The 26573-nt window shown below is 41.9% G+C and overlaps 4 protein-coding genes across 4 annotated transcripts; 2 read left to right on the forward strand and 2 right to left on the reverse strand.

The window, feature by feature from the left end:
* Nucleotides 1-5706: 5706 nt before the first annotated feature.
* LOC127774006 (GDSL esterase/lipase At1g54790) lies at nt 5707-9629 on the forward strand. The gene is made up of 5 exons (XM_052300270.1): nt 5707-6118; nt 7370-7570; nt 8140-8306; nt 8532-8802; nt 9262-9629. Exons 1-5 carry the CDS (start codon nt 5860-5862, stop codon nt 9528-9530), a joined length of 1167 nt encoding a protein of 388 aa, XP_052156230.1. The 5' UTR covers nt 5707-5859; the 3' UTR covers nt 9531-9629.
* Nucleotides 9630-10038: 409 nt separating this feature from the next.
* LOC127774008 (UPF0603 protein OsI_019212, chloroplastic) lies at nt 10039-11472 on the reverse strand. Its single transcript, XM_052300272.1, has 3 exons — nt 10913-11472; nt 10611-10803; nt 10039-10525 (listed from the first exon to the last, which is right to left on the reverse strand). Exons 1-3 carry the CDS (start codon nt 11369-11371, stop codon nt 10278-10280), a joined length of 900 nt encoding a protein of 299 aa, XP_052156232.1. The 5' UTR covers nt 11372-11472; the 3' UTR covers nt 10039-10277.
* Nucleotides 11473-12423: 951 nt separating this feature from the next.
* LOC127772682 (uncharacterized) lies at nt 12424-16605 on the reverse strand. Its single transcript, XM_052298635.1, has 9 exons — nt 16458-16605; nt 15159-15455; nt 14485-14585; nt 14068-14140; nt 13858-13940; nt 13461-13499; nt 13153-13223; nt 12800-12914; nt 12424-12723 (listed from the first exon to the last, which is right to left on the reverse strand). The coding sequence occupies exons 2-9, from the start codon at nt 15211-15213 to the stop codon at nt 12655-12657; spliced, it is 606 nt and encodes a 201-aa protein (XP_052154595.1). The 5' UTR covers nt 15214-15455; nt 16458-16605; the 3' UTR covers nt 12424-12654.
* Nucleotides 16606-16778: 173 nt separating this feature from the next.
* LOC127772805 (uncharacterized) lies at nt 16779-19784 on the forward strand. Its single transcript, XM_052298782.1, has 7 exons — nt 16779-17200; nt 17318-17397; nt 17595-17655; nt 18427-18484; nt 19105-19162; nt 19288-19360; nt 19615-19784. The coding sequence occupies exons 1-7, from the start codon at nt 16862-16864 to the stop codon at nt 19705-19707; spliced, it is 762 nt and encodes a 253-aa protein (XP_052154742.1). The 5' UTR covers nt 16779-16861; the 3' UTR covers nt 19708-19784.
* Nucleotides 19785-26573: the final 6789 nt, after the last annotated feature.

The raw sequence follows: 26573 nt of genomic DNA on the forward strand, positions 1-26573 counted from the left end.
CCAAGCTGCAGTGGTTACAGTGCGTTTTCTTTGGAAGTGGGCCGAGGGATTTATGCCCCACTTAAAATGTGGTCATTTCCCCAATTTCCTGCAGGTCATGTGAAATCACTACTGCAGTACTCCTATGTGCCAAGCATGCCAATGTGGCCATGTGGCCTGTGGGTCTATTGGCGACGTTTGGCTGTGGAGTACTGCTCAGTAATGGATTGAGTAAAACATCTCAAAGCACCATTTGCAACTTCTCAGCAGTTCATAATGCAAGAGCTGATTTGTTTGGAACTATTAATGCATATTGTTGGTCTTGTGATTGTACTAGTATTTTCACAAGGAATCCCATTTTCAGTGTGTATCCCGCACCCGCCTTCAGGTGCAGGTATGCCACTGCACACTGCCGCTGGCATAGTACGGTGTATTCTGTGTGCAACGTTTACAAGGACCTGCATTTGTTGCGCGCCGTTGGCGCTGACACCGATGTGGTGTAGAACTGGAGATTTCTTGCGCCGTCAGTTTTGCCTTTGGCTGCCATAGTATATTCGTGGGTGCCGAAGTTTGCTTAAGGCCGTGTTTAGTTCACCCCTAATTACTGTTAACTTTCAATTTTCCATTACATCACATTCAAAACTTTTCTAAACACGTAAACTTTCAACTTTCCCTAAACTTTTAACTTTTTTGCAAAAATTAAACACAGCCTAAGACAAATTTTGTCAACGATGGTCTGATTTGGTCATACTACGGAGTAGTACATGGCTGTGTTTAGTTCATATTAAAATTAAAAGTTTGGTTAAAATTAGAACGATGTGTGTTTAGTTCATACTAAAATTGAAAGTTTGGTTAAAATTGAAACGATGTGATGGAAAAGTTAAAAGTTTTATGTGTGTAGAAAAGTTTTAATGTGATAGAAAAATTAAAAGTTTAAATAATTATTTTGGAACTAAAGAAGGCTATAGTTTAGCGACTCGGCTAGTCGGCTTTTTGGATAGGCTTGTAACTGAACGAACAATGGAGGCTGTAGATTGCAGTAGAACGCACCGCACCGGCACGGCACGGCACCGGCACGGCCTGACGCAGACAGCAGTAATGAAAGCAAAGCTAGATACATACTCCCGCCGTCTTTAAAAAAAGACAAACCCTGAGTTTCCGCGCCAACGTTTAACTGTCCGTCTTATATGAAATATTTTTATAATTAGTATTTTTATTATTGTTAGATGATAAAACATAATTAATACTTTATGCGTGACTTATTTTTTTAATTTTTTTCATAATTTTTTTAAATAAGACGGACGGTTAAACGTTGGACACGGAAACCAGGGTTTGTCTTTTTTTTGGACGGAGGGAGTATGTGTAAAGTTTTAGCGTGTCACATCGGATATACAGACACACATTTAAAGTATTAAATTATAGTCTAACAACAAAACAAATTACAAAATCTGCCGTAAACCGCGAGATAAATTTATTAAGCCTAATTAATCCATCATTTGTAAATGTTTAATGTACCGCCACATTGTCAAATCATGGCGCAATTAGGCTTAAAAAAATTGTCTCGCAATTTACACGTAATCTGTGTAATTAGTTAATTTTTTCGTTTATATTTAATACTACATGTATGTGTCCAAACATTCGTTGTGACGGGCTATAAAATTTTTATGGGAATATAAATAGACCTAAAATAAAGATAAAATATCTTATCCTGGTCGTGATCGTTGGGGCAGCATCAGCATTCACGGCGAAATGGCAAATGTCTTGCGCCGGGCCATGTGGAATTGTAGGGGTTAGTACCTTGGCGGGCGTGGCGGGCGACAACGCGAGTGGCGACACTGGAAAAAGCTGCGCTACAATAGACAAAAAAGGAGCCTGGAGGTGGAGGGGCCTGCAGCCTGCCCAGACGTCGGTGCCTGAATTTTTTTTACAATTTAACTCTTTTAAAAAACTTATTTTATAAATAAACTCTTAAACAACTTGTTCCATAAATGGTTTCTTTTAGACCACTGCTGTGGCCCCATGCCATCATGATGCCACATGGCCACCAAGTGCTAACGTGGCAAGAGGACGATGCCACCGTGTCAATCTTGCTAGCACCGCCCCTCCTCCCCATGCCAACACTGCTGGCGCTCTCCCTCCAGGGCTGGGCGCACTTAAACCGTGTGGGCCCTACCCCTGCCCCTTCTTCACCATTCGCTACCTAGGTCGTGCGCGGCACTGCTCACCTCCCCCCTCCCCCCAATCCTCCTCCTCAAATCCATTCGATTTGGAGTTGTTTTTCACGCGATTTCTCGGAGCAGAGCAAGGTATACTCTTCATTCCCCTCTCTTGTTTTTTTGTTTAATTTAGTGGAATTTGTAGATCGAAGGATAACCCTATAACCTATTTTTTTGTCTAATATAGTGATCTTGACCATTGAAATTGAGGGTTTGATGATTGTAGTGTTACATGTGTGTAGTGCGCTTATTAGTGTTATGATTTTTTTAAGTACATATATGTGGTAATGATAATTTTTAGTTGAGATATGGATGGATGGTTGTATGGAAAAATTGATTTAGGTTAAATTTGAAGGTACGTATTATACAAAGGAGAGACAAATTTTGCTACTACAGATTGAACCTAAATCAATTTTTCCATACAACCATCCATCCATGTCTTAACTAAAAATTATCATTACCACATATATGTACTTGAAAAAATCATAGCACCAACAAGCACATTGCATGCATGTAACACTACAATCATCAAATCCCCAATTTCAACTGTCAAGATCACGAAATTGGGCAAAAAATAGGTTCTAGGGTTACCCTCCAATCAACAAATTCCACCGATTAAAACGAAAAAAAGGGGGAATGGAGGAGTATACCTTGCTCATCGATTTTCCTTAAAAATCCCATGAAAAATGACTCCAAATCAAGTGGATTTGAGGATTTGTGAGAGTGGAGAGAGAGAGAGTGCGCGTGCACGAGATACGCTCAGGCTAGGACAAAAGATAGGGGGGCAAATGGGTAGGGGAGGGGTGGATTGGGATTCTGTGACATTCCCCCGTGACATTCTCTATTGGCGCCGTGGGGGGGAGGGGGGGCAATGGCAGTAATGTTGATGCCATCCTCCTGCCACGTCAGCGATGGGCCGCCATGTGGTGCCACGGTGGCATGACACTCGCGCTGTCCGGTTGGACTACAGTGCTATTAACTCTAGTGCTTCTACTCTGTTGGTGTTCAGTGTTCCCTATCGCCAACTAGGCAACTACCTTTTCGCAGTGAAATTTTTTCGTCAGCTGTTCTAGTTCGTTCGTTTGGCTTCGTGCTTATGTTTCCACAAACAAAGATTACTCGTCACGGTTTTGGGATGCAGGATTTCTACCTTCTTGTACTAGGAAATTTGAGAAGAAATCATATTGGTTTCATCTAATATTTATGGGTATCCCAGCAAAAAAAAATATTTATGGGTAATTTCAGTGTCTCATTTTTCTTTGTTCTGTTTACCCCGATTCTCACGAAAGCAGCAAAGTGTACAATGGCAATCTTTTCGCGCAATACAGTGAGCTGAATATACTTTACACAATTTTGGAACAACTTCTAGGCTCTAGCTCACTTCTCTTTGCTTACAATTTCAGAAATCAATTCCATCGTACCCCTCCAAAATCTCCTTAATTACGGTAGCTTACCACGCTGCTGCGCCATCCAACCTCCACAGAAAATACCTTTAAGACAAGGTCTAAAGTGCAAAAATACAAAAATTAGTTTGGCACTACATTGATTTATTTTGTATTTGGCACTGCAAAGATGGTCTTGACGTTCCGAGTTAGCCCATTTGATGGTGGAACACAATGTGATCTCCTGTATACATCCGCAAAACCACAACTCCACAGCTCAGACTGTGTTTATAGTTCACGCGAAAATTGGAAGTTCGGTTTAAATTGGAACAATGTGACGGAAAAGTTGAAAGTTTATGTGTGTAGGAAAGTTTTAATGTGATGGAAAAGTTGAAAGTTTGAAGAAATATTTTGGAACTAAACACGGCGTCACTACTCATACTCAATCTTTGGCATTGGCGTATCAAGCTGATGACTTGTAGTGGTTAGAATACTTTTGATTTTTCAAGTATGGAAGTGTAAGACATTTTTTCATGTCACACTTTAGTTATGCCCGTAGTTTTGCTGCCCCATCGAGCTCGCCAAATCTAGCCTCGGGTTCGTCGGATCTGGTGAGCGGCACCGCTTTGGGGACGATGCAGCTGATTGGGGCGGTGGCCTCGCCGGCGACCGCTGCCGCTTCGCACGGATGTGGGGGTGTCGCATTAGGCCATGGTCTCTCCCAACGCGCCGCTCAACCCGTGCCTCATCCTGCACCTACAAGTTTTGACGAAGAACATGTGACTTAGTTTGGCTCCGCGGACTTCGGTTAGGAACGCCACACACGCATCTTGGGGGGGGGGGGGTGGAATATCTGATGTGGATGGTTGGGGGCAGAATGCCACCTCACTGCATTGTGAACGCCCTGGCAGTTCTATCATTCCTACTTCTATTTACTCTGAGATTCACCTCAACCTTTTAATCCAAACTCTCAAAGGATGCCCCGATTTGGCCAGGCATTTCGGCGAACGCATGTAGTTGGCTAGGCTCTACTCCATCATTCCCAAAATAAATAAACTTTATATGAAATATGATACATTATAATATTACAAATTTAAATAAATCTCTTTATGGTGCTATATTTTAAAGCTGTATCATGGAGCCTGAGAACGCATGACACGACAAGGCAACCGAATCCGTGCGGGAAAACTCAACGAATAGGCAGGCATCGACGAAAGCAAAATTAAAAAAAATTATCACCTGGTCCCGATCGTTGCCTCGTTGCGCATGGCTGCATGGGCACTTCCGCACGCAAGTGGTGACACTCGGGTAAAGCTGCGCGGCAACCGCATCGTGAGGGTGAGGCCTAGGGCCAGTTGGCCAGACACCGCCGGTGCATGTTATATATTGGATGTATTGGTGCAATGCGATGCGAAACACTCGCTCTCTTACTCGATGGCCCACTAGTCCACCTCTCACTGTTGTTCACCGTCTCCTGGCTCCTGCCCCACCTATGCCCCTCATTTCCACCACACCAATAGTGATTTTTGGGGTCACCTCTGCACCCTTCCAGTCAGTTCGTTTTCGCCCCGTGCTAATATTTTCATTCTAACGGATGAGTAGTGTATAATTTCGGGGAGGAAAAGAATGCATGATTAATTTCTACTTTCTAGTAATAGAAATCTCAGATGAAGTCATGAAACCTACATGGTTCATCTAGAACTTGCGTGGAATTTTAGTGCTTCTTATGAAAGTTTTGGTTTTCCATCTCCAGTTTTCCTCTATGTGTGTGTGAGAGAGAGAACAGCACAAGCACAAGCACAAGCACAGCTACGTTATGTTTGTTCCGATTCTCACGAAAGCAGCAAGGTAGTATAAAACGGCAATCTTTCCGTGCAATGCAGTGAGCTGAATGCTTTACACAAGATTGAATTTCGGAACAAGCTCTACTAGGGCCTCTAGCTCACCTCTCTTCGCTTCCAATTTCAGAAACCAGCTTCACAAAACCCCTCCAAAATTTATGTAATTACCTCCCATCTCTCCATACTGCCATATCTAACACAAAACCCCAAAAGCACAAGGGCTAAAATGCAAAAACAAATAGCAGTAAAATTGTAAAAAGCTTGGCACTACACTAATCATGGGTGGCCAGGTCTTCCCTTTACAACCCAAAATCAACTCAAATCAAATCTCCACTGCTTAAGAGCTTCAAGCATCAGCAACCTTGTCCTCCTCTTCGCTTGGAGAAGCAAGAGCAGGAGAGCAGAAGCAGAGTGGAGTTTAGCTAGCGAGCGCAAGCCACCATGCGCGGGCCACCGCATGCTGCGGCGGTGCTCCTCGTCGCCGCCGCCGCCCTCTGCCTCGGCGGCCGCGCGGAGGAGCTCGAGGCGTCGTCGCCGGAGTTCAACTACCCGGCGGTGTTCAACTTCGGCGACTCCAACTCCGACACGGGAGGGCGCGTGGCCGCCGGGTTCGAGTCCATCTCGCCTCCCTACGGCTCCACCTTCTTCGGCTCCCCCTCCGGCCGGTTCTGCGACGGCCGCCTCATCATCGACTTCCTCAGTAAGCTCACCTCTCTTGTTCTCACCCATTTCCTTGTAGATTCTTCATGTGGGTGGCAGTGCGTCGTTCACATTGCTTGTTGCAATCTTATTCCCACATGGTAACCGGGGGCATCGGCGATGTGGCTTCTGTCTGAATTGCATCAGAAAAATCGTTGCTCGTCGCCGATTGGTTCTTGGTACCCAATCTAGTGTTGCAAGAAACAAAGAATCGGCGTGCTGGTGATACTGTTCGTCGTCGATCTTGACGGCAGTGAGGCCATTTGGTCCGCACGGTGGTTGGGGAAAAGGGCGAATTAGTTAGGACTGTCCTTTGCAGAACATACCAGATCACCAGAACGGCCGTGATGGTGGTTAGAAGATTTAGGATGGGGATTGGGGCATCAATTGCCGATGGTCAATGATATCAGTGTACTCTGTTCTAACACCGGAGGAATTGTGCTGGATGTGGGTGGTCCAATTCGTGCAATTTGTACCGCTGTTACTTGCAGCATTTTGGTGGGATTTTCGTTAGATCTGGAGGAAAGGATGTGCTGTTTCTTGATCCGGTTTCATCGCATTTGGGGAAATTAGGTCACTGTTGTTTTATGCTTTGACTCGCGGTGAGCTTTGCTCTGTCTCCATCCAGCTGCCTACTTGCCTAGTGCCTAATTTCTTGGGTGTACTTAAGAGTGACCCACCAACTACCGTGTGTAATGTGTTTCCACTTATTTAGTTTAACTAGGCTACTGCTTTTCAGTTTATTATTGGAGTTGGTGTGGTGGTGTCACTAAGAAACCATGGGAGTTGGAGGCGTAACTATGAAGGAAATCTAAATGGCCAGCACAATTTTAGTTGTAGAAAACACTATCACAAGTTGCTATTGATCACCCCCTCCCCCCACCTCCTTCTCTTCGTTATTTCACATTACTAACTTTCACAGTTTTTGAGATGTGACCTGCAATTGGTTTGTGCAATCTACAATTATGGTCCATGTAGAAGATTAGTATTCTGAAAACATTCCTCTGAACAATAGGTCTAGTGATATAGTTTTCATATAATCACTATAAACCTGGAACCTTAGATTCTAAATATTGTTGCTTTAGTGGGTTAATGCATTACATTTTGATAGGAATAGCAATAGCATTTCGCTACTATAAATTTCAAAAAAAGCATTTCGCTACTATGACTAGGAAATTCTATTTTCACACTTTTGCACATGAGAAACTTATGTGGGCCACTATCTGACATGATTTTAAACTTCCTCCTGCAGTGGATGCAATGGATATGCCGTTCCTCAATGCATATTTGGATTCTGTTGGTGCACCTAACTTACGTGCGGGTGTTAATTTTGCTCAAGCTGGCTGTTCAATTACTCCAGCAACGGCAACATCTGTCAGCCCATTTTCATTTGGTCTTCAGATTAAGCAATTCTTTGCATTCAAGGACAAAGTTACTAAGCTTCTATCTAAAGGTATGGCAAGGTTTTCCATACGTCACATCTTTAGATGTTGTGGATACAAAGCAAAATGGAAAATGTCTTCTGCAGTATGTACCCATAAAAGTCACGCAGACCGAATGAATTTTGACTGAAGGTGGCAATTTTGTGTTACATAGGATTAATAGGGGAAAATAAAGAACTGCACCTAGAAAATACTCCAAGATGATTAACAAATCAAACTTAAAATAAATTAAAGAGGACATAAAGTTGAGACGTTGAGTGAGTTTCAGTGAATGAAAATTTTCAGAACATTTTAGGCCAATATTGTGTTTCTGGAAAATTGTAGAAGTTTCCATTATTTATCATTGTTCATTCGCAATGATAACAAGTTTTTTTTGGAATCCTTGCAGTGACTAGATTTTAACACTTAGCAAGTTTTTTTCGTAGTTCCATTATGTTTTTTTAATCAATATATATCAGTACAAGAATTAGAATGATATTCTCCTCTGTTAACCTAACCACCTGGTGTCTTTGATTTTCCATGTTCTAATATAGGCTATGTAACTTTATTAGTGATGGAATCTTATTTATTTACTTTGCAGGAGATACGTACAGGAGATATATTCCTCAGTCGGATTACTTTTCGCAGGGACTTTACACGTTTGACATAGGTCAAAATGACCTTGCTGGTGAATTCTACTGGAAAACAGAGGACCAAGTTGCTGCATCCATTCCGACTATTTTGTTGGAATTCGAAACTGGGCTGAAGGTTTGTATACACAGTATTTTCATTCTTAAGCTTTTGCAGTGCATGGAACCTTTTTTTTTTCTTCAATGGTCTTCAGTAGTTTGTAGAATATGGTTTTCAGTCTTTAAAAAATAATCTGTTTGCCTTGGCCAAAAAATAATCAGTTTGCCATTTTTCCATACTGGTCCAACTATGTACTGTTTGATTGAGAAAGGACCTACTCTAAACGTTTTCCTTCTTTTTCAGAAATTATACGAGCAAGGTGCCAGGAAATTCTGGATTCACAACACAGGTCCTCTTGGCTGCTTACCTCAAAACGTAGCTTTTTTCGGCAAAGACCGATCCCAGCTGGATGAACTTCGTTGTGTAGCAAAGCATAATCGTGTTGCAAAGCTTTTCAACTTACAGCTGCATGCACTTTGCACAAAGTTAAGAGGTGAATTCGCTGGGGCTAGTATCACTTATGTTGACATCTACACCATCAAGTACAGCCTGATCGCTAATTATTCGCGCTATGGTATGCAACCAAACTATCTAATTTCCTCATTGTTTGGTTATCTTGAAATCAAATACATGATTTATCATTTCTATAGTCAGTATATTACAATGCTGGGAGCTTTTTTTTAACATTAACATGCTTCAACTAGAAGACTTATGATGAATTGCCACCATCAGTCCTGAACTAGGCTTCTAATTATGAACCTCGCTTGAGGGAAATAAAGATGCTTTTTACCCTTTTTTTTCGCTATTTGCTCATTCCCTTGCACTGCTACACTTTTTTTTTAAAGACAAGGAATTGTACAAGACACTACACAACAACATTTTCTTTCTTTGGCTTTCTTCTACTATGCATTTGGACACATGCTGGATCAGTGATGACTATTGTAGCTAGCTCATAAGAATATTAAGCAGTAGGCTTTCAAAACAATAATCCCTTCAAACAACACTCTTAATTTCTGCCTTTGCATTATTACAGGGTTCGAGAATCCCATCCAAGCATGCTGTGGATACGGAGGGCCACCCTTGAACTATGACAGCAGAGTACCTTGTGGGCAGACAGCGTCTCTGAATGGTAATCTTGTAACAGCCAAAGGGTGCAAGGACAGTACAGAATTTGTCAATTGGGATGGAATCCATTACACAGAAGCTGCGAATTTCCACATCGCGTCGCAGATCCTTACAGGGAGATACTCTGACCCTCCATTTGCTGACAAGATGCCATTTCTCATAAAACCGAAGTTCTAATGAGCAGATCTTTTTTTCGCTTTTATAAACTACGAGGTGTTGTATTTGATTAAAAAAAAACGTTGTATTTGTTACTTGTCAATAGATAATAATCACATATATAGCTCTTTTCAGTTGTTCATATATACTTCGACTACTACTGCTACAAAGCCTCAGCGATGATTAACTAAAAGACATGTAGTGGTTACAGTGACCTGAGTAGTACCCGAAGGTACTGAGTTCAAATCTCCTATGGAGCGAATTTCAGGTTGGGTTGTTTGCAGGGTTAAGTTCCCTATCTCAATGGCCGTATATATCCGATTGGATATGGAGGCCGGGTAAAAAATACCCTTCTCTAAAAAAAATAATAAAAAAAAACTAAAAGACAGGTTTAGTTGCATTGTTGTAGCATGAAATTTTTGCTGGAGAGTTTGCACATTTTGCAAGAACTGTTGCAGCATTGCTGGAAGGATAAAACAGAGCAAAAACTAACAACAAAAAAATGGTTATAGAGAAAGAGGAATCGGGGTAAGGAAGTGCTGATTTGCACCTAATTGCTCAGTGCCTCAGTTATGCTACTACAATAAAAATTAACCGGCACGGTGGTGCACCTGTGTTCATCATAATTCTCTGTTTCGCCTCTAAAATTCCGACAGAAAACCGGGAGATTTAGCCATCTCCTGAGCAAATTTACTGTACAGAGCAGCACCATATGCTGCTCATTTTTTCTCTCTTTTTTTGTTGGAAAGAACAGGTAGCCGCTGCTGCTCACTTCTTGGAGATGTAGGCGTAGTACTGCGCCATGGGCACGACGAAGGCGATGACGAGCAGGCCGCCGACGACGAGCGTGAACTGGCCGCGCTTCTCCTCCGTCTCCTCCTTCGTCTTGAAGTTGGACTCCCTCTTGTTGTCCTTGAACGTCGGCCCGCCGGGGTCCGGCAGCCCGTCGATCGCCGCCGCCAGCCGCTTCGCCGTCGTGTAGATCGCCTCGTTGTACTTCTCGTCCGTCGCCAGCACTGCAGTGCATGCACGATCAGACCTGTTGGTTTTGTTCTGCGTCGTGAACGGCAGAGCACGCCGGCGTCTGGGGCGAAGGCTAACCTGGGAGGTTCTCGGAGACGGTGGAGTCGAGGATCTCGTCGCCGACGGCCTGCACGAAGGCCGGGCCGCCGGTGATGGCGCCCTCCTTCTGGCTGGTGACGAGCACGACGATGCCCTTGTTGTTGCCCTCCTCCACCGTCGGGTACCACTTCTCCAGCACTTGGTCCGCGTACTCGAACGCGTCAGCTTTGCTCTGCAAGGAATTAACGTCACGGACGAGCCGCGCGCCGGCGGCGAGGTGGTCAGAGACGCGCGGTGGCTTGGCGGCGGCGTGATGTGATGCGATGTGATGGCGTACGTACCGTGAGCTTGCGCACGGTGATGAAGTTGATCCTGATGTTCTTGCGGGACTCGAGGTCGCGGACGAGCCGCTTCACGTCGGACTTGGTCACGCGGCTGAGCACGCCGGCGTCGTCCACCACGTACGTGTCCTCCGGCGGCCCGCCGTTCAGCACGTCGAACTCCGACGCCACGGCCGGCGCGGGCGCCGGCGCCATGCTGATTGCCAGCGACAGCGCCGCCGCGGCCAGGCCGTGCTGCAAGAACGTCGCCCAGCTCCCGACGCCGCCACCGCGGCCGCCGTCTCCGCGCCAAGCGGCGATCGCCTGCGGCGGCGGCTGCTGCCTCCTGAGCGCGCAGGAGACGACGGACCTGGCGGGAGACGACGACGACGACGACGCCGACGCGGCGGGGCTCGCCGGCTTCTTCTTGGAGCCGCGGAGAGGGGAGAGCAATGTGGAGGGGGAGAGGAGGGTCTCCATTGCTGCCGTGCCGGCCGCTGCTTCTCCGGGGAGAAGGAGGGAGCTGAGCTGAGCTGAGCTTGTGATCACTAGAGTTTCTGCTGTTTTGTGTATTGGAAATTTGGTTGCAATGGCGTGGGTTGGATTGTGATTGGGTGGATGGGATTCTGGAGCCGGATAAGGCGAGGGGCCAGCGTGGACAGCCATGTCTGGTCGCCATACTACAAGGGCAGAACTGCACAAGGGTTTCTGCCTCCAGGACGGTCGCTCTGCTCCCTCTTACTCTTCTCTAACCAGACGTATATTTGTCCTTTTTATTGCTAGTAAATTACCCATGGCATAGGATAAAAAAATAACCTCTTTGCCGTGTTTTTAGTAGTAGTTATGTTTATTTTTCCGGATTTGCTATAAACCTTTTTTCGGATCAGCTGTATGGCAAAACATTGGTTCAATACCCAAATGCATTACCGCATACAATTCCACCGATACAAATTTGATGGACTATAACATCTGGCATATCTCTTCTCTATCTCTATCTCTACTATTATAAAAATTAAATATGTTTTTACCGATACTTGGTTACGTCATCCATGTATGAGTCAATTTTTAAATTCGTTCGTTTTTGGAAATACAAATATGTATTTGAGTCGGGTTTTAAATTCGTTCGGTTTTGAAAATACAGAAGGAGATGTATAAGAACTTTCTTTAAAAATACTCACATGCTAACTTGAGATGATCGGACTCATAATTATAGCTCATAATTTTCTAAAAAAATATATATCTAAACGAATACTACAGTAAATTTTATCTTAACTAAACCGTATAATAATAATAAGATTAAAATAGTCTTCACCCGTTGCAACGTACGGATATTTTTTCTAGTTAATAATAAATGCAACTACTCCCTCCGTTTCACAATGTAAGTCATTCTAGCATTTACCACATTCATATTGATGTTATGAATGTGGTAAATATCTATCTAGATTCATTAACATCAATATGAATGTGATAAATACTAGAATGACTTACATTGTTAAACTGAGGAAGTATATAAGAAGGTAAACTCCTGCGTATTGACTCAGATTGGAATATGCCGTGTTGGTGTTGCATTAAATCAGCCTTTTTTATACATACAGTCATACAGAAGTACAGAGTATATATACTGTGTACATCATTCTTAAAAGGTTAATTGCATGTTCTAATATTGTACATCATAGTAGTAGGTCTTGTCCCTCTAAAATGTATCAACTAAATCTACAGGATCCATGGAGCCCAACTCATGGCCTCCCTGAGGGAAGCACTCACTATTTAGGACCGCTAGTTTCCGAAGGTCCAGCACGCTCCACCATAGCATCATAAAGCTGTCGGCCGTTCTGTGTTGCAACACGCCAACACCAAATCAAATTCCATATGATACAACAACAAAGTTAGTAAAATTAGTGGACTTACAAAAATCACAGGGAAGAAATGAATTTGCCCTTCGGGTTTTGTTTGGGTCTCCTTGAAATAAACCAAGATAGGAAATTGTGGCCACCACAATTCCCAGTTCACAAATGTTGAGTACCTGTGGGTGCATTCAATTATCAGGCATTACTACTGTTACCATGATCAAAGCGATTTATCGAGCAAGATAGCCCGACCTTTGGCGTGTGATAGACATGTTTTAGTTTTATGGACATAGAACAAGCAACTAATGCTTAGTTTTTGACATATCTTTCACTTACGAAATCATTTCGACTGACTTGCCAAAAGTATTCTGTTCTGGACCACATATGGTGTAAAAGATATACATGCCTACTTACCTCCAACGATTCTTGCCACCGACAAATACATTTTCACCTGACTCCTCTAACTGATCGCCCACTTTCACTTCCTGCAATAACACAAATATAGAATCAAGGACACTCATGAAATTATAGATATGAAGACCCAGAAATACACCTTAATCCACATAAGCTATGATGTGAAAAGAATAACATCATTCATGTGACAGAGAGTCATAACAGATTTTTTTTAAAAAAGGTAAATAATTACAGATTTACAGATCTTAGCAGTAATGCATTTACTTAGCAACATAAGTATTTTACTTGAGAAGATAGAGAACACAAACCAGGGCCTCATCATCGAAGACAAATCGTACTCTAGTAGTCTGCAAAACATTGAGATCCGTGTTAGCATGAAAATGAAGCAAACGATTGCTCAAAAATGACCAATAAAATTCAATCAAAGTACAAAAAGGCAAAAAATAAGGTGCTCTTCAAAAAGAGACGAAAAAATAAGCCATGGGTGCTAGTTGATGATGGAAATGCTTATGAACAACTAGTTTTAATTTGAATTAATTAGCAAGAGGAGCTCTTGCAACACTGCATTCATGCAGTATGGTCCATGAAGTTTGATTTCAGATTACTCAATATGGTCTTAAAGATTATATCCTACGGAGAAAAGATAGTATCACAACATCTTAAGCAGATATTATAAAACCAGAGCTTAATCAGGCTTGCGCTGACCTGGAACAAAAGAAGACACCCCACTAGGCCTACAGGTGCAGCAGCAAGAAGATTGTCTGCATATGCAAATGCACCAGCTATCCCTGTATTTGGATAATACTAGTTAATTAGTTGAATTGAGGAATCGCAATGCTAACAACTAATGCATCTTTAGACTTCACGTATAAGTACAAATCTAGAAATATTCTACTCAATAATCACGGGGCTCACCAAGTATAACAATTGGCAATCGATAGTCAGGGTCAGGGACGATAGTCTCTCTGGTCTTCGACTTTCTTCCAAGCTGAAAAGGAGGACACAGGTTACCAGATCATAAAAAAAAATGTGAACTAAGTTATCTTGTGCACATGAAAAATCTGTAGAATGAAAACAAACTCAAATTCCATTTCACTGGTAAATTAAATTCTTGGGTGTTGGCAAGCCAGGATTTTTAATGCAATTGTGCATGCAATGTTTATAAACTATGCTGGTTCATTATATCCGCTCCCCTTGGATGATTTAATTGGTGCATCAATGCCATTATTTTGTGAAATAAATTTTAAGCCTCTTCAATCATGAAAAAGACAACTTAAATTGAACCACATCAAGAGGTGCTAAAAAGGAAGGGTAAACTATACAAAGTCTAACCACGTTTACTATTGTTGCACGCCGTTGCCTCCCACCATGTACCATAACAGAGTTCCATGATGCACTAGCTAAAGCCGCTCGACACGAAATCACACCTTGAACTGCAGAAGTAGAAAAAAAAACAAATCACCTCACATGTACAACATTATGATAACAGCAATGCAGTATATCATATCGTAGTAAACAACGGCAACTTTTTAATTCAGGACTGATCACAAAAATAGCAAATACATGTGAGACATGACCCTAGCTGCAACAAAGCTGTGACCTTTCACAGTCTCTGTTAATAATTTCTGGTACATGGAGGAGGCAGGTAATCAACCAGTCACCACCACCGCAAACTATTCCAATGAAGGACAGTTCCCCTATCTCGCTTTACATATCAGCAAGTACATGGCTTAAGCACAACTGGAGCCTATTAGTGCTAGCTTCTCATCTCAAGATCTAGAGCAGTTTTCACATGGAAGGTCCTGAATTCCTCTTGCTCCAATAAACATGGCACAAACGAGTCAGTAGCCACTACTCACCACCCTAACAAAGCTCATCACTCAAGAGAAAGAGTGTGGTAACTAAGTTGTCACTATCGTCTACTGGCAGCAAGGGTTATCTACCATAAATGGTAGGAGCCCATGGTAGTGCGAGAAAGAGCTGTTCTTGGATTGGGAGATGGTTACCTTTGGGAGGAGCTGCCAGGAAGAGTGGGGAAGATAATGAGAGAGTGGACATCATGGCTCCCTCAGCTTATGTTCCTGACCTTCTTCGAGCTTTTTGTTTTTTTTCCACCCTCTGAACCTTCTATCGAATAGAGAAGCACTCAAGCTTGTTATTTGATCTGCCTCACTTTTTTTCTTGGGCTTTTTGACGGACCTCGTAACCAAGAACTCCACGTTCGGCCACAAGAGTTGTGCAGTTGCTGAGGGTGTCCACTGCCAATTTGCTGTTTAATACTGTTTTTCACGAATATGGTTTACCTACATACAAATCCGGGGCACGGATCGGTCAGATTCCAAATTGTCACAGATAGGCTAATGGATAGCATATGGCATATGCATAAAGTAAAAAAAAAAAGAAGAAAAAAGATGCAACTTAGATGCTTGGATCACCCTTCACACAATGTGCTCGACAACCATTTATCGCTGTTAATGGCATAAAACAGGATGCGACTATGGGTTGAATATCTGATGGATTAATCCCATTAGACACTCAACATGCTACATTTGTGAATGTCATTTTTTTACGGAAATTTGAGCGGCCTGTTGCAACAAGAAAAACAGAGAGTTTCAATCGCAATGATGACAACAAAACGTTCTTGACAGAAACGAACCAACATCTTTCTGTTTGGTCAACTGATGACCAAAAAGAAACATGAGATGGCTAATAAAATACATTTATGACGAATACAACACTACACAAACAAAAGTTAAATTCAATCCACGCACCAGAAAATAGAAAAACAAACCAGACTTAACAAGGTGCAAAAGCATTTGCATTTGGATTTGTTATTACTCTTCCATCCAAAAAAACAAATTTGACCTACATGTCTGTGGAGTGACACGAGATACAATTATCTATGCCACTAATTTTTTAGAACTTCTATAATTATCTTGGCCACATAAAAGATGTCAGATAACACTTCCATCATACAACTTCTATTTACTAGCTTCAATACCCAAGTAAAAGAGTTTCAAAAGTAACAGACTTGTATGATCAATACATGTTTCCAGCAAAAAGAAAGAAAAATACAGATATTGTCCTCGATGCAACACAGGACACAGACATCTTGACTGCAAGAGAAAATCAACCTTTTGTTTGGCCACAAATACCCCGGTAAAAAAAACAATGGAAGATAATTTGCAACAAAAAATATACTAGTTATTACTGAGAAAAACTGATGCAATCATATGGAGAAAAATAAAAAATTCTGCGACGGGACTAGGTGCCTCGACAGCAGCGAAGTTTGGGAATGCCCTAACCTGACAAGGCCGGGACCCGCCTCGTCGGCGGCGAAGACGTCTCCGTCCCTCAGCCGGGCTCGATGGACGGGTGGAGCACTGGATTCGGAGATTTGGAAGAGAGAGAGGAAGAACCAAGGGTGAGTAGATAACAAGTGAATGGATCGGACTCTTCAGCTACAGAAAGGTGAACTAGTGAATAGTGGGCTTTGATTCTGCAGGGGAGGTGGTCCGTGGTCCGTGGTCCGTGGGCCGTGGGCCGTGCACGCGGAAAGGAGGGCCCACCACCGTGCCGTGCTTATCCACCAAAAAATCGGTTCACCCCGTGTGCGTGCGCGTTCCTCTCGCCACGGCGAACTTCCAGCCTCTCCCGCCGCGGCTTCCGCGCCGTCCGCTCGGCAGTGGCGCCGCCGCCTCGCCGCGCAATGGCCCCCGCCGTGCTCCTCCGCCTCGCCCCCTCGCCGCCGTATCCCCAGAACCCGCCGCCCCGGCGGCGGAGCCCCGCCTCGGCATGCGGCGCCTCGCGCCGCGACTTCGCCATCCACACCGCCATCGCCTCCGCCTCCGCCGCGGCCGCGGTCTCCGTTCGTCCGGCCACCGCCGCCGCCGCCGACGAGGAGGCGCCACCGGGGGAGCCTTCCCAAAATAAGAAGGGCTCCCCTCTGCTGGGCGGCATCGCGAACACCAAGTCGTGGTCGCAGTACTACGGCAGCGGCTTCTCCATCCGCGTTCCCCCTTCCTTCGACGACATCTTGGAGCCCGAGGTCTCTCGTCTCCTCCCAATGTCCCCTCGCGCGTTCGGTTTCCTCAGGCATTGTAGTCGCGCGAGGCCGCGAGCTCAACATTTTGGTTTTAACCTCGGAATTTTATCGACAAATCAGGAGTTCAACGTCGGGATGACCTACTACGGCGACAAGGCGAAGCCCAGGACATACGCTGCTCGCTTCGCGTCTCCGGACAGGTAGGTAAGTAAGGTCCCGTTTGACTTATCGAGCTCTCTAGCATTTCGAGATATGCGTAATGATTATAAATTTTACAATACTATTAATCTCAAATTCGCCTACGAAAATAGCTCTAGGAAGAAATTGGGTAGAATTTGTATCACTAAATGCATTCAACGAGCTAAGATGATTACCCTGTTATTTTTCTGTAATGCAGGTCTGAACTTGTAAGCGTGGTAATTAAGCCATCGAATCAGCTCAAAATCACATTCCTAGAGGTTTGCACAGCAACTTGTTATTTTTCTGTTACTATAGTTTGATTGTTTTGTGTTCTCCCTCCCGAATTTTTCTGTATGTGCAGCATTTATTTTGTCTAAAAGAAAAATAATGGTAGAGCACCGGTTCGTTTTTTTTTTAGTTGGTCGTGATGCAAGATAATGTGATGATTTGTATAATCTGATGTTCTCAACTCTTTGGAATGACCAACGACCCATTTCCTAATCATTAAAGCGGCTTAGCTTTGCACACTAGTTAGTAGTTACTATAAATTGATTTACAATATTGTGCAGTTGTCTCACTGTGTTATGCAAGGTAGTATGATTGATGGCACTTTATATTTTATTTTATTTTTTGATAAAGAGAGGCAGGATCCTCCTGTTTTCATTAACGAAAACGAAATGATGACAAGTTTGATGGTGCTTTATATGTTGATAATTTACCATCCTTTGATAAACACCCCTAAACAATAATAAGAATTATATAGAAATAAATATAGTATTGATAACACATGTCAAGTCCCAATTAATTATATTTATAATGAACAATAGTAGCATGGATTCACAGAGAGGCGAGAAACATTACTTTTTTTGCTCCAACTGACTAGTAGAAACTGGTACTGCACTAGTAGGTGCAGGAGTGTTCATAATGTTTCTTTATATCAACAATTCTCTGTAATCAAGGCCCAAAGACATGTTTTTTATTTTGAATTATTTTATGTTGCACACAATCAGCCAAAAAATTTATGTTCTGACACAAACATTGGTTTGTAGGCCAAAGATATAACAGACCTGGGCACTTTAAAGGAGGCATCAAAGATATTTGTACCTGGTGATTACTGTTATCTTAGACTTCAGAGATGATGTACTTTGCTTTTAAAATAAGTTTCTAAGATGAATAAGGACACGGCGTATTCACAGTTTTCACTTATCAAAGGAATTGCTAACTCTTGATCTAGCTTCTTGTGTGGGCGCTGCTGTATATATGATGTTTCACCTGAATGACCTAACATCTAAAACATCATGTTTACAAATTGAAGGGGCATCTTATCTTAACAATGTTCTTATGATGTTGGTTAATTTTGCATCATTTTTAAAATAAATGTCCAGCAGGGAAGTGCACTATTAACTGCTTTCATAATGAGTTGCACAATGTACTCACATGCTTACTACATTCTATTTTGAACTGTTTCTTTCACATTGTACAACTTTGTCGTTATCTACTGTTGTCTTCGTAAAACTTTATATGATCAATATTGATGCTTGGTTAAAATATTCAAAGAAATATAAACTTGTATCCATTTTTTGTTTCCATCACTTCAAAAAATTATATGAGGAAACATGAAGCAAAAATATTCTGTTATCATGTAGTGCTAGCATAATGTACTCATTTGGAAATATCTGACTTAGCTCTTCCAATTTGTTTGTAAATTCTTTTGTCTCATTTCATAGGTGGCGCAAAATTATACTCAGCTCGAACAATTAAAGTTAAGGATGAAGATGATATAAGGTACTATATGACCTTTTCTATTTATTTTGAGGCAAAAAAAATATTATCCCTCATCAATAAGTGTCCCAATTTGGACAGAATTGTTCTTGTATTTTGATTTTGGTCATGAGAGATTGGTTCTGCAGGACATATTACTTTTATGAGTTTGGTGTGGACAAAGAACATGTTGCTGTAATGGCTACTGTGAATAGTGGAAAGGTATTCACTCATTTCCTTTATGTTTTTGTGGGCAGTTCTGTTCTGGGAAAATGTTTTCCTGTCTTCATGTTTGTTTCTGTTCTGGGAACAACAATGGACCAAATATACAGATGTGCCGAAAGCTTGTAATCTGTAGCTTTATCTTAGAGATTTAATGACATTATCGATTCATTTTCTTTTTAATTGCTGGACTTTGGCATCCTATTTCGGTCACAGTATTTAATTTGAATTGACATGTGGTGTTGTGTGGACAGACATATATTGCCGGTGCCACTGCTCCAGAGACAAAGTGGGACGATGATGGCGTGAAGTTGCGATCGGCTGCTGTATCTTTGTCTGTTTTATGATGGAAAGCAGAATACCAAGCATTTATTCAGAATTTCAGGCCGCAGCTGCATAGATGAATCATATCATCTTATTTTTTGGTCGTGTTTTTTTAGATAATAGATAGATAAAACATGTCCTCTACACCCAAATGGGTGTACGCAGCCAAAGGATAATACAAGAATACTTAGACCCAACAAACAACACACAACAAAGGCATCCTTTAACACAGGTTTAGACCAAGACACACGAGGGAGACTAAAATTCAGTTTCTAAAGTTCCAACCAAATTTAACTCGTCTCTGAAAATGATTTGAAAAAGGAGTTAGTCTTGGCTCCATTAAAAACCACATTATTATTACTTAACCAAACATTACAACATAAAGTTGTGATTCCTAAAAAAAAATGATCCTTTAGTGTAGGTTGAATACCATTTAGCCAATTACAAGAAGATTAGACTTGCTAGTTGATGGTCGAATTCCAAAAATAATAAAATGCGTGTTCCAAATGAATCTTGCAACTTGGCAATAGAATTGAAAACTATCACGGTCACTAGGAGCAATCTGTACATAGAAGTCACTGAAAAAATTCCCATCCTTTGAACCTTCCAGACAAACGCACTGCCACAATCTTTAAAAAAAATATGCCATGCTAACAAATTGTTACCCACTAAAGCCCTTTAAAAAAATATCAAGTGGAACCCTGGAGAACACTTCACTCACGAAAGAATTTTTTGTTTCTAATCAGATTATACAACGTAGGGGTATAAAGTGTTAAGGGGATGATCACCCAATCAGCAGTCGTCCAATCTTAACCGGGATCCATTGTGCCAATTTTAAAAGAGCCACAGGGAAAAAAAAAAGCCTATGTTTTTAACCTCAAGTATTGTCCAAAAATGAGAATAACCCATCTGTTTTCGCACCTTAATAACGGTACTTTTGATAGGTATTTTCTTCTAAGCAAGTTCTGCTAGCTTCACTAATAAGCTTGAAACCACTTGCCAGGCAAACATTTATTCTGGATATCCAGATTTAGGATTCCAAGACCCTTTTTTTTTTGTCTACATAGAGTATTCCATTCAGTAAGTCACTTTGCCAGAAAAATCAATATCAGTAATAATCCAGCTTCTCCAGGATTCTCCTTGGGACATCAAAGAAAGACAACATAATCATAGCCAAACTATTTAGTGGGACGACTCAAGTTTCCCCCACCATCATAGACAAACACTTTCTCTTGGTGACAAGGGAACATGGTTCCTACAACCAATGGCGCAGACCGGTTGGATGCCACGTTACCTCACCCCTAAGCCATTGAACAAGACATAGACCAATCTCGGGTCAACACGTGGCTCTCCAATAGGATGGCAAGCGAAGCCCCACGGAGCTAAGGAGGAGCCCCAAGCCTTGGGGCACAGCGGCCTTGCTAGGGGATAACTCCTTAAATCTTGGACGGAGCTCACCAAAGGGCCTTCGGGGCAGAACCTGAGCTAACATTCATAATTGAAGTTGGATGGATGAGCCATTTCTGCTTGGGCCCTTGATGTCTCCCCATTTGAGGGTGACAAGATGTTTACCTCGGGGCGAGGCGCATGAGAGATAGGGCAACAACTGCCGCACCTACCACCCATCACTTCACCCCTTGCCTACCTTGATAGGGATGTGGGAAACCAAGTGGCGCGGTTGACCACCGCATTCCCACTAGGCCCACTGTTTTTAACATCCTTTACCAGCCATTGTCACGTAGGTCCCACCACCGGGAGGGTGTGGTGAATCCTATTCCCACATGTTTGCGTGCATCAAGCGGGGGTGCGTCACGAGCTTTCACCGCACCTTGTTCCCTGTGGATCCTATTTGGGCCTTCCTGAGGCTGACAGATCGGGTGAGAAGAAAAGTTGCTGACAAGACATTCCACACCAAATCCTTGTAAAGTTAGCTCCTTCCTCGAACTTTGGTCATGTGGTCTTCCCTAGAGAACTAGAAAGGAGATCTAGGAGCAAGGGGGAGGAGGTCGATACCTAGTGGGTAGAACACTTATCCGCATACTTATCAAATTCTTAGAAAATCCAGAGGAGAAAGGAAGAGGAACTACTTTGAGTCTATGATAAATTTGTAAGATGCTTCACAACCAGGAGAGATATCACTAACACAACTGGAGTTGGGTGTTAGCCCGAACCTATATAATTCTTGCTTGTTCATTAGTTACCTCTCCTCTCGGGAGCCCGAGCTCCTTCTCACACATGACTCGCCCCAGGCCAAACTCACAAGAGCACAAGCCCAAACTAGCGACTGACTTATCTATCTTAAATTTCTAGCCATAGCTTGGCATGAGTTAATTATGCATCTCAAATATTTTTGACCATAGGTGTATGATTATCTAACTTCTAGTTCATCATAGTAGCAACAAAGAAATTCATTAATGGTAAGTCGAAATCAATTCCCCATGGATGTGAAGTATGTAGAAACAATTATATGCGTGTATTGATGTAAAAACACGAGGCCTGGGAGATCTGCTTAACTCTAGTGCAGGTCCAAAACTTGTCTTTGGGTGTGTGAGCGTGCCAGTTGATTTGATCCTGCAATTAACAAGAAACTGTTAACAGTGAAATTTGGTAAGCCCGGAGTAGTCATCGGCTTAGAGTCAGCATCGGCTTCGAAGTCCTGAGATTAGCCGATGAGAGTTGTCAAGTCGTCAGTTGTCGGATTCTTGCTATATTCGGTTAAGGAAATTGATCTACTAAAGGAATCTTATCTAGAAGAGACCGAGTTCAAAGAGAATGCGGCGTGGCAAGTTATCTATTAATTAGGAATAGTTTGTTAGTTTCCTTTTATCTTTAGGAAAGTGTGTTTAGTGTCCTATAAGGACTTTATCTTTTCCTTTTATCTTTAGGAAAGTTTCTTTCTTGTCCGACAAGGACTTGTATCAACCCATGGGTATAAATATGTACACCTGGGGTCTATGTAATCTATCTCCACGATCAATACAATTCGGCGCATCCCCACCCTTTTTACTTCTACTTTTGTTTTACGTTCCGGCGGAACTTGGCACCCGACGCAGGGTTGCATCGGTGTTCGATCTCCGGCTAAGGGGTAAGTCCAATGTTCCGCCGGTCTAGGCAATTGTATCGTCTACGTCGGCGTCGTTCAAGGCTGCATCAGTACATTCGACCTCTTGGATTGCTCTGGTTTGGATGATATATTTGCCTACATGTTTATCATATGTCTATGTTAATCTAGTCCTAGCATATCAATTTAGCTCTATCGGCTACTTCTCGTTTTACGGTTTCTGCCGGTATCGGCTAAATCGCGTTGCTAGATTAGATCAGCTTAGACATCTACCACCCTGAAAACTCAGTCAACGGCTTGATTGTCTAGATATTATGTTTCTTTTCATACTCAGTGCTGCATCAGTTAAGTTTGATCTACTAAGTCGTGCTTAGAACCATAATCTCTAGCCTGCTTCTTGATTGCCAATAAGGGTTTCATCGGGGTTTCAGCCGATGAGTTATCTAGACGTTGCATCGGCCCATAAGGATTGCATATACATATAAGTTGGATTTAGCCGATGACAACAAAGGTTTCACTGTTTAATCTAATCTTGTGGATTTCATGACATTGGACCTCCAGCCGATATGTGCTTTAACCTTTGGATCGATGCTTATTTATCATATCATTATATGTTGATTGGTTTATACTGGATTATACTATTATTTTATTACATCATCATCAGCCGATTGCCTTTATATCATCATCTACATTGGACTCGGCTGGTATCGGCATTGTCTATTATCGCTATCGGCTGGAATCACTACATCGGCTTGTCAGCCGATCGGCTGTTTTATCTACTGTTTACATATCTTGTCAGTTGCAGGATCAAATTGATTGGCACACCCGCATCTCATCATATTTGGACCTGCACTGGAGCTAAGCATATCTCTCAGGCCGGTGTGTTCGGTTTTTTCGTCAACACAAACAAAGACAAAGAAACTGTGGTTAAATCTATAAATGATAGCCCGATCGGCTAATTGCTGATGACATATCATTTATCTTTGAGCCGATGTCATATATGCATCGATCGGCAGTCATTAAGAAATAAGAAAGAACTAAATCTACTCGATCGGCTGTAGATATCAACGGTATATAATCTTTATGTCGATATATACTTAAATCAAGTGATTGGGATAGATCGGTCACCATGCCGAGACAGTATAAATCACTTAGATCGAAATATATATTGACAACAAGATTATATATGTTCATAGCATAGCCGATCAGATAGATCTAGCATGTATCGGCTAATACCTCGACACCACTCTATATTAAGATATTAAAGCAAGAAGAATATACTAAACAGAAAGCCTAATATATTTGAAGGCAATAAGATCTTAACATAAAGGGCAGATTTAACATGTCAATAAAGCATATAAGATAAATGTAGTTAAATCAGATAAGATTGGCTGAAACCCCGATACTACCCTAATCGGCAACCAAAGACAGGCTAGAGGTTGAGATTCTAATCACGACTCATAAGATCAAACTCAACTGATGCAGCTATAAGTATGAAAAGAAAGACAATATCTAGACAATCAAGTCGTTGAATGCTTCATAGGGTGGTAGATATCCTATATAATCTAAGTCAACATCGGTACTTAACCTAATCGGCTGCCTTCTAGCAACAGAAGTTAGCCGATTGAAGGTCAGATAGCAATATTGCCAGAGATTATATAAGATATATGATAACTCGACGAATTACATAAACGAGATTAGAGTATCATAAAGATGTAAGCACTGATCCTGAGAATGCAAGCCGCCATAACAAGTTTTACCTCTTGTTGAAGATCGAAACCGATGCAGCTCAACCCGAAAGCAAGAACTCGTCGAAACAAAACGAAAGTAAAAGGGTGGCGATGCGCCAAAATTGTGTTGAACGTGTGTTAGTTTTATTACATGGGGCTCGGGGTCTATTTATACCCAAGAATTACAAAATATGCCCATATCGGACACGACTCTTATCTCTAACAAACTCTAAGATACCATAAGTCTTTGCGACAGACTTTTGCCCAAACATATCTCTAAGAAAATTACATAAAATATCTTAATTAATAGATACAATTGCCTTCTCAGGACTCTATCCATGCGTGGCAATCATCATGAAGTACGTCAACCTAACCCGACGACATATGCCGTGTCATATTGTCGGATTCGGCTCAATCGGCTAACGCTGTTCGACTCGAACTCTGTCGATCCTAGTCACAGCCGATTCGGACTTCAGCCGATCCTCACTCTGTTTCCGGACGATCTCTATCTCGAACTCCGTCTCGATTCCTTCTTCACATCCGATCCTTGGATTACAAAATTTGGTCGTTAACAGCGTGTTGCATGTAGAGTTGCATGTGTCATGCATATTTGGTTTGTTATTTGCATGATCGCCTATAATCTTTATCCAACAACAACGATTTGACTCACATATCCTAAATTCTATATGAAAATTCATATCAATGGTGAATTGCATTTGGAGATTAAGGTGACAGATATTAACTCACGTATCCTAAATTCTTGTATGAAAATTCATATCGATGGCGAATTACATTTGGAGATTAAGGTGACAGATATTACACTATATCTTTAAGAGCTATAAGATGGGACTTATATTCACATGTAACTGCTGACATACATACTACAAATCTTGATCATACACTACACCCTAGGGAAATGAACATTAATAGATAATCGTTCCACAACTCTGGCTTAATGTATTTCTAGGGCTGTGGGGGAGGGGGAAGGGGGTTGTTACCGTGGAGACTAGTGCAATGTGCGTCAATGGTAGGGTCATTTGCTATGGCTTGGCGGTCTTAAATCTGGCTATTAAGCCAGTATAGGGCCTGACGTCGTCTTATACCATATGCTCCCAGAATGATCATGGCGACCTAGGCAGACAAGGATGAAGCAATGGGCATCACGTTTCCTCTGCCTTTGGCCAAACCCTATGTGGTTCCTTGGTGGAATCCTCCTATGCCTTAGGCCATGCACATTACCACTCCCGTCCTCCCTGCTGTCCCCAGTGGCAGATCCAGTGTGAGGGTTAGCTAGATCTCCATGGAGAGAGAGAGAGAAGGTCATAAACCCCAAAACTAAGAACATACTCTGTAGTTGGAAAGGAAAACTTTCATCCAAGAAAGGTTGGGTCGCACTAATTTATTTGTATACCCCTAAATGTCTAACTAATCCCTTCCATACCCCTAAGATTCAACCAATCCTTTTCATACCCTTGAGTTTCTATATTGATCTCCTACATGCCTATTTCCATTAGTTCACCATTATGTTTTCCCTAAAATGACCATATTGTCCCTATTTTGTGTATTACAAAATGGTAAGTGTCCTCGCTAATAAAAATTTTGTAGTTATAAAAAATATTACAGTGGTTGAATACATACTCGCAAAAACATTAAAATTTTGAACTAAATAAAAATAGTGTCAATACTGGCGAAAGGTGAATACACGGTTATGAAAAAATTCCACATTTTTCAAACTGCATATTTATTCAAATAATAATTTTCAAATTCGACGCAAAGCTTCAAAATGTTATGTAAATTTCAATGAATTGTCTTTTCAAAAAAGTTAAATTCAAAACCACATATTCGGTAATTTACTGCTTACCATTTTTTCACAGCCCAAACAATTTCTATATAGAATATTTCTAACTTTTAGTAACATGCCGAGGACAATAAGATCATTTTTTTTTTGAAAGAAACAATAAGATCATTTCCTTTTTTAAAAAAACTAATAGTAAACTAACAGAATAGGCATGTCAAGGACAAAAATACTCCGATGTATACAAGGGATCAAGCAAATCTTGTGGGCGTAGAAAGGACCGCGTGAAGTTTCAAGGGTACT

Source organism: Oryza glaberrima, chromosome 5, assembly GCF_000147395.1.
Source record: "Oryza glaberrima chromosome 5, OglaRS2, whole genome shotgun sequence".
In the NCBI taxonomy this organism is placed as follows: Eukaryota; Viridiplantae; Streptophyta; class Magnoliopsida; order Poales; family Poaceae; genus Oryza; species Oryza glaberrima.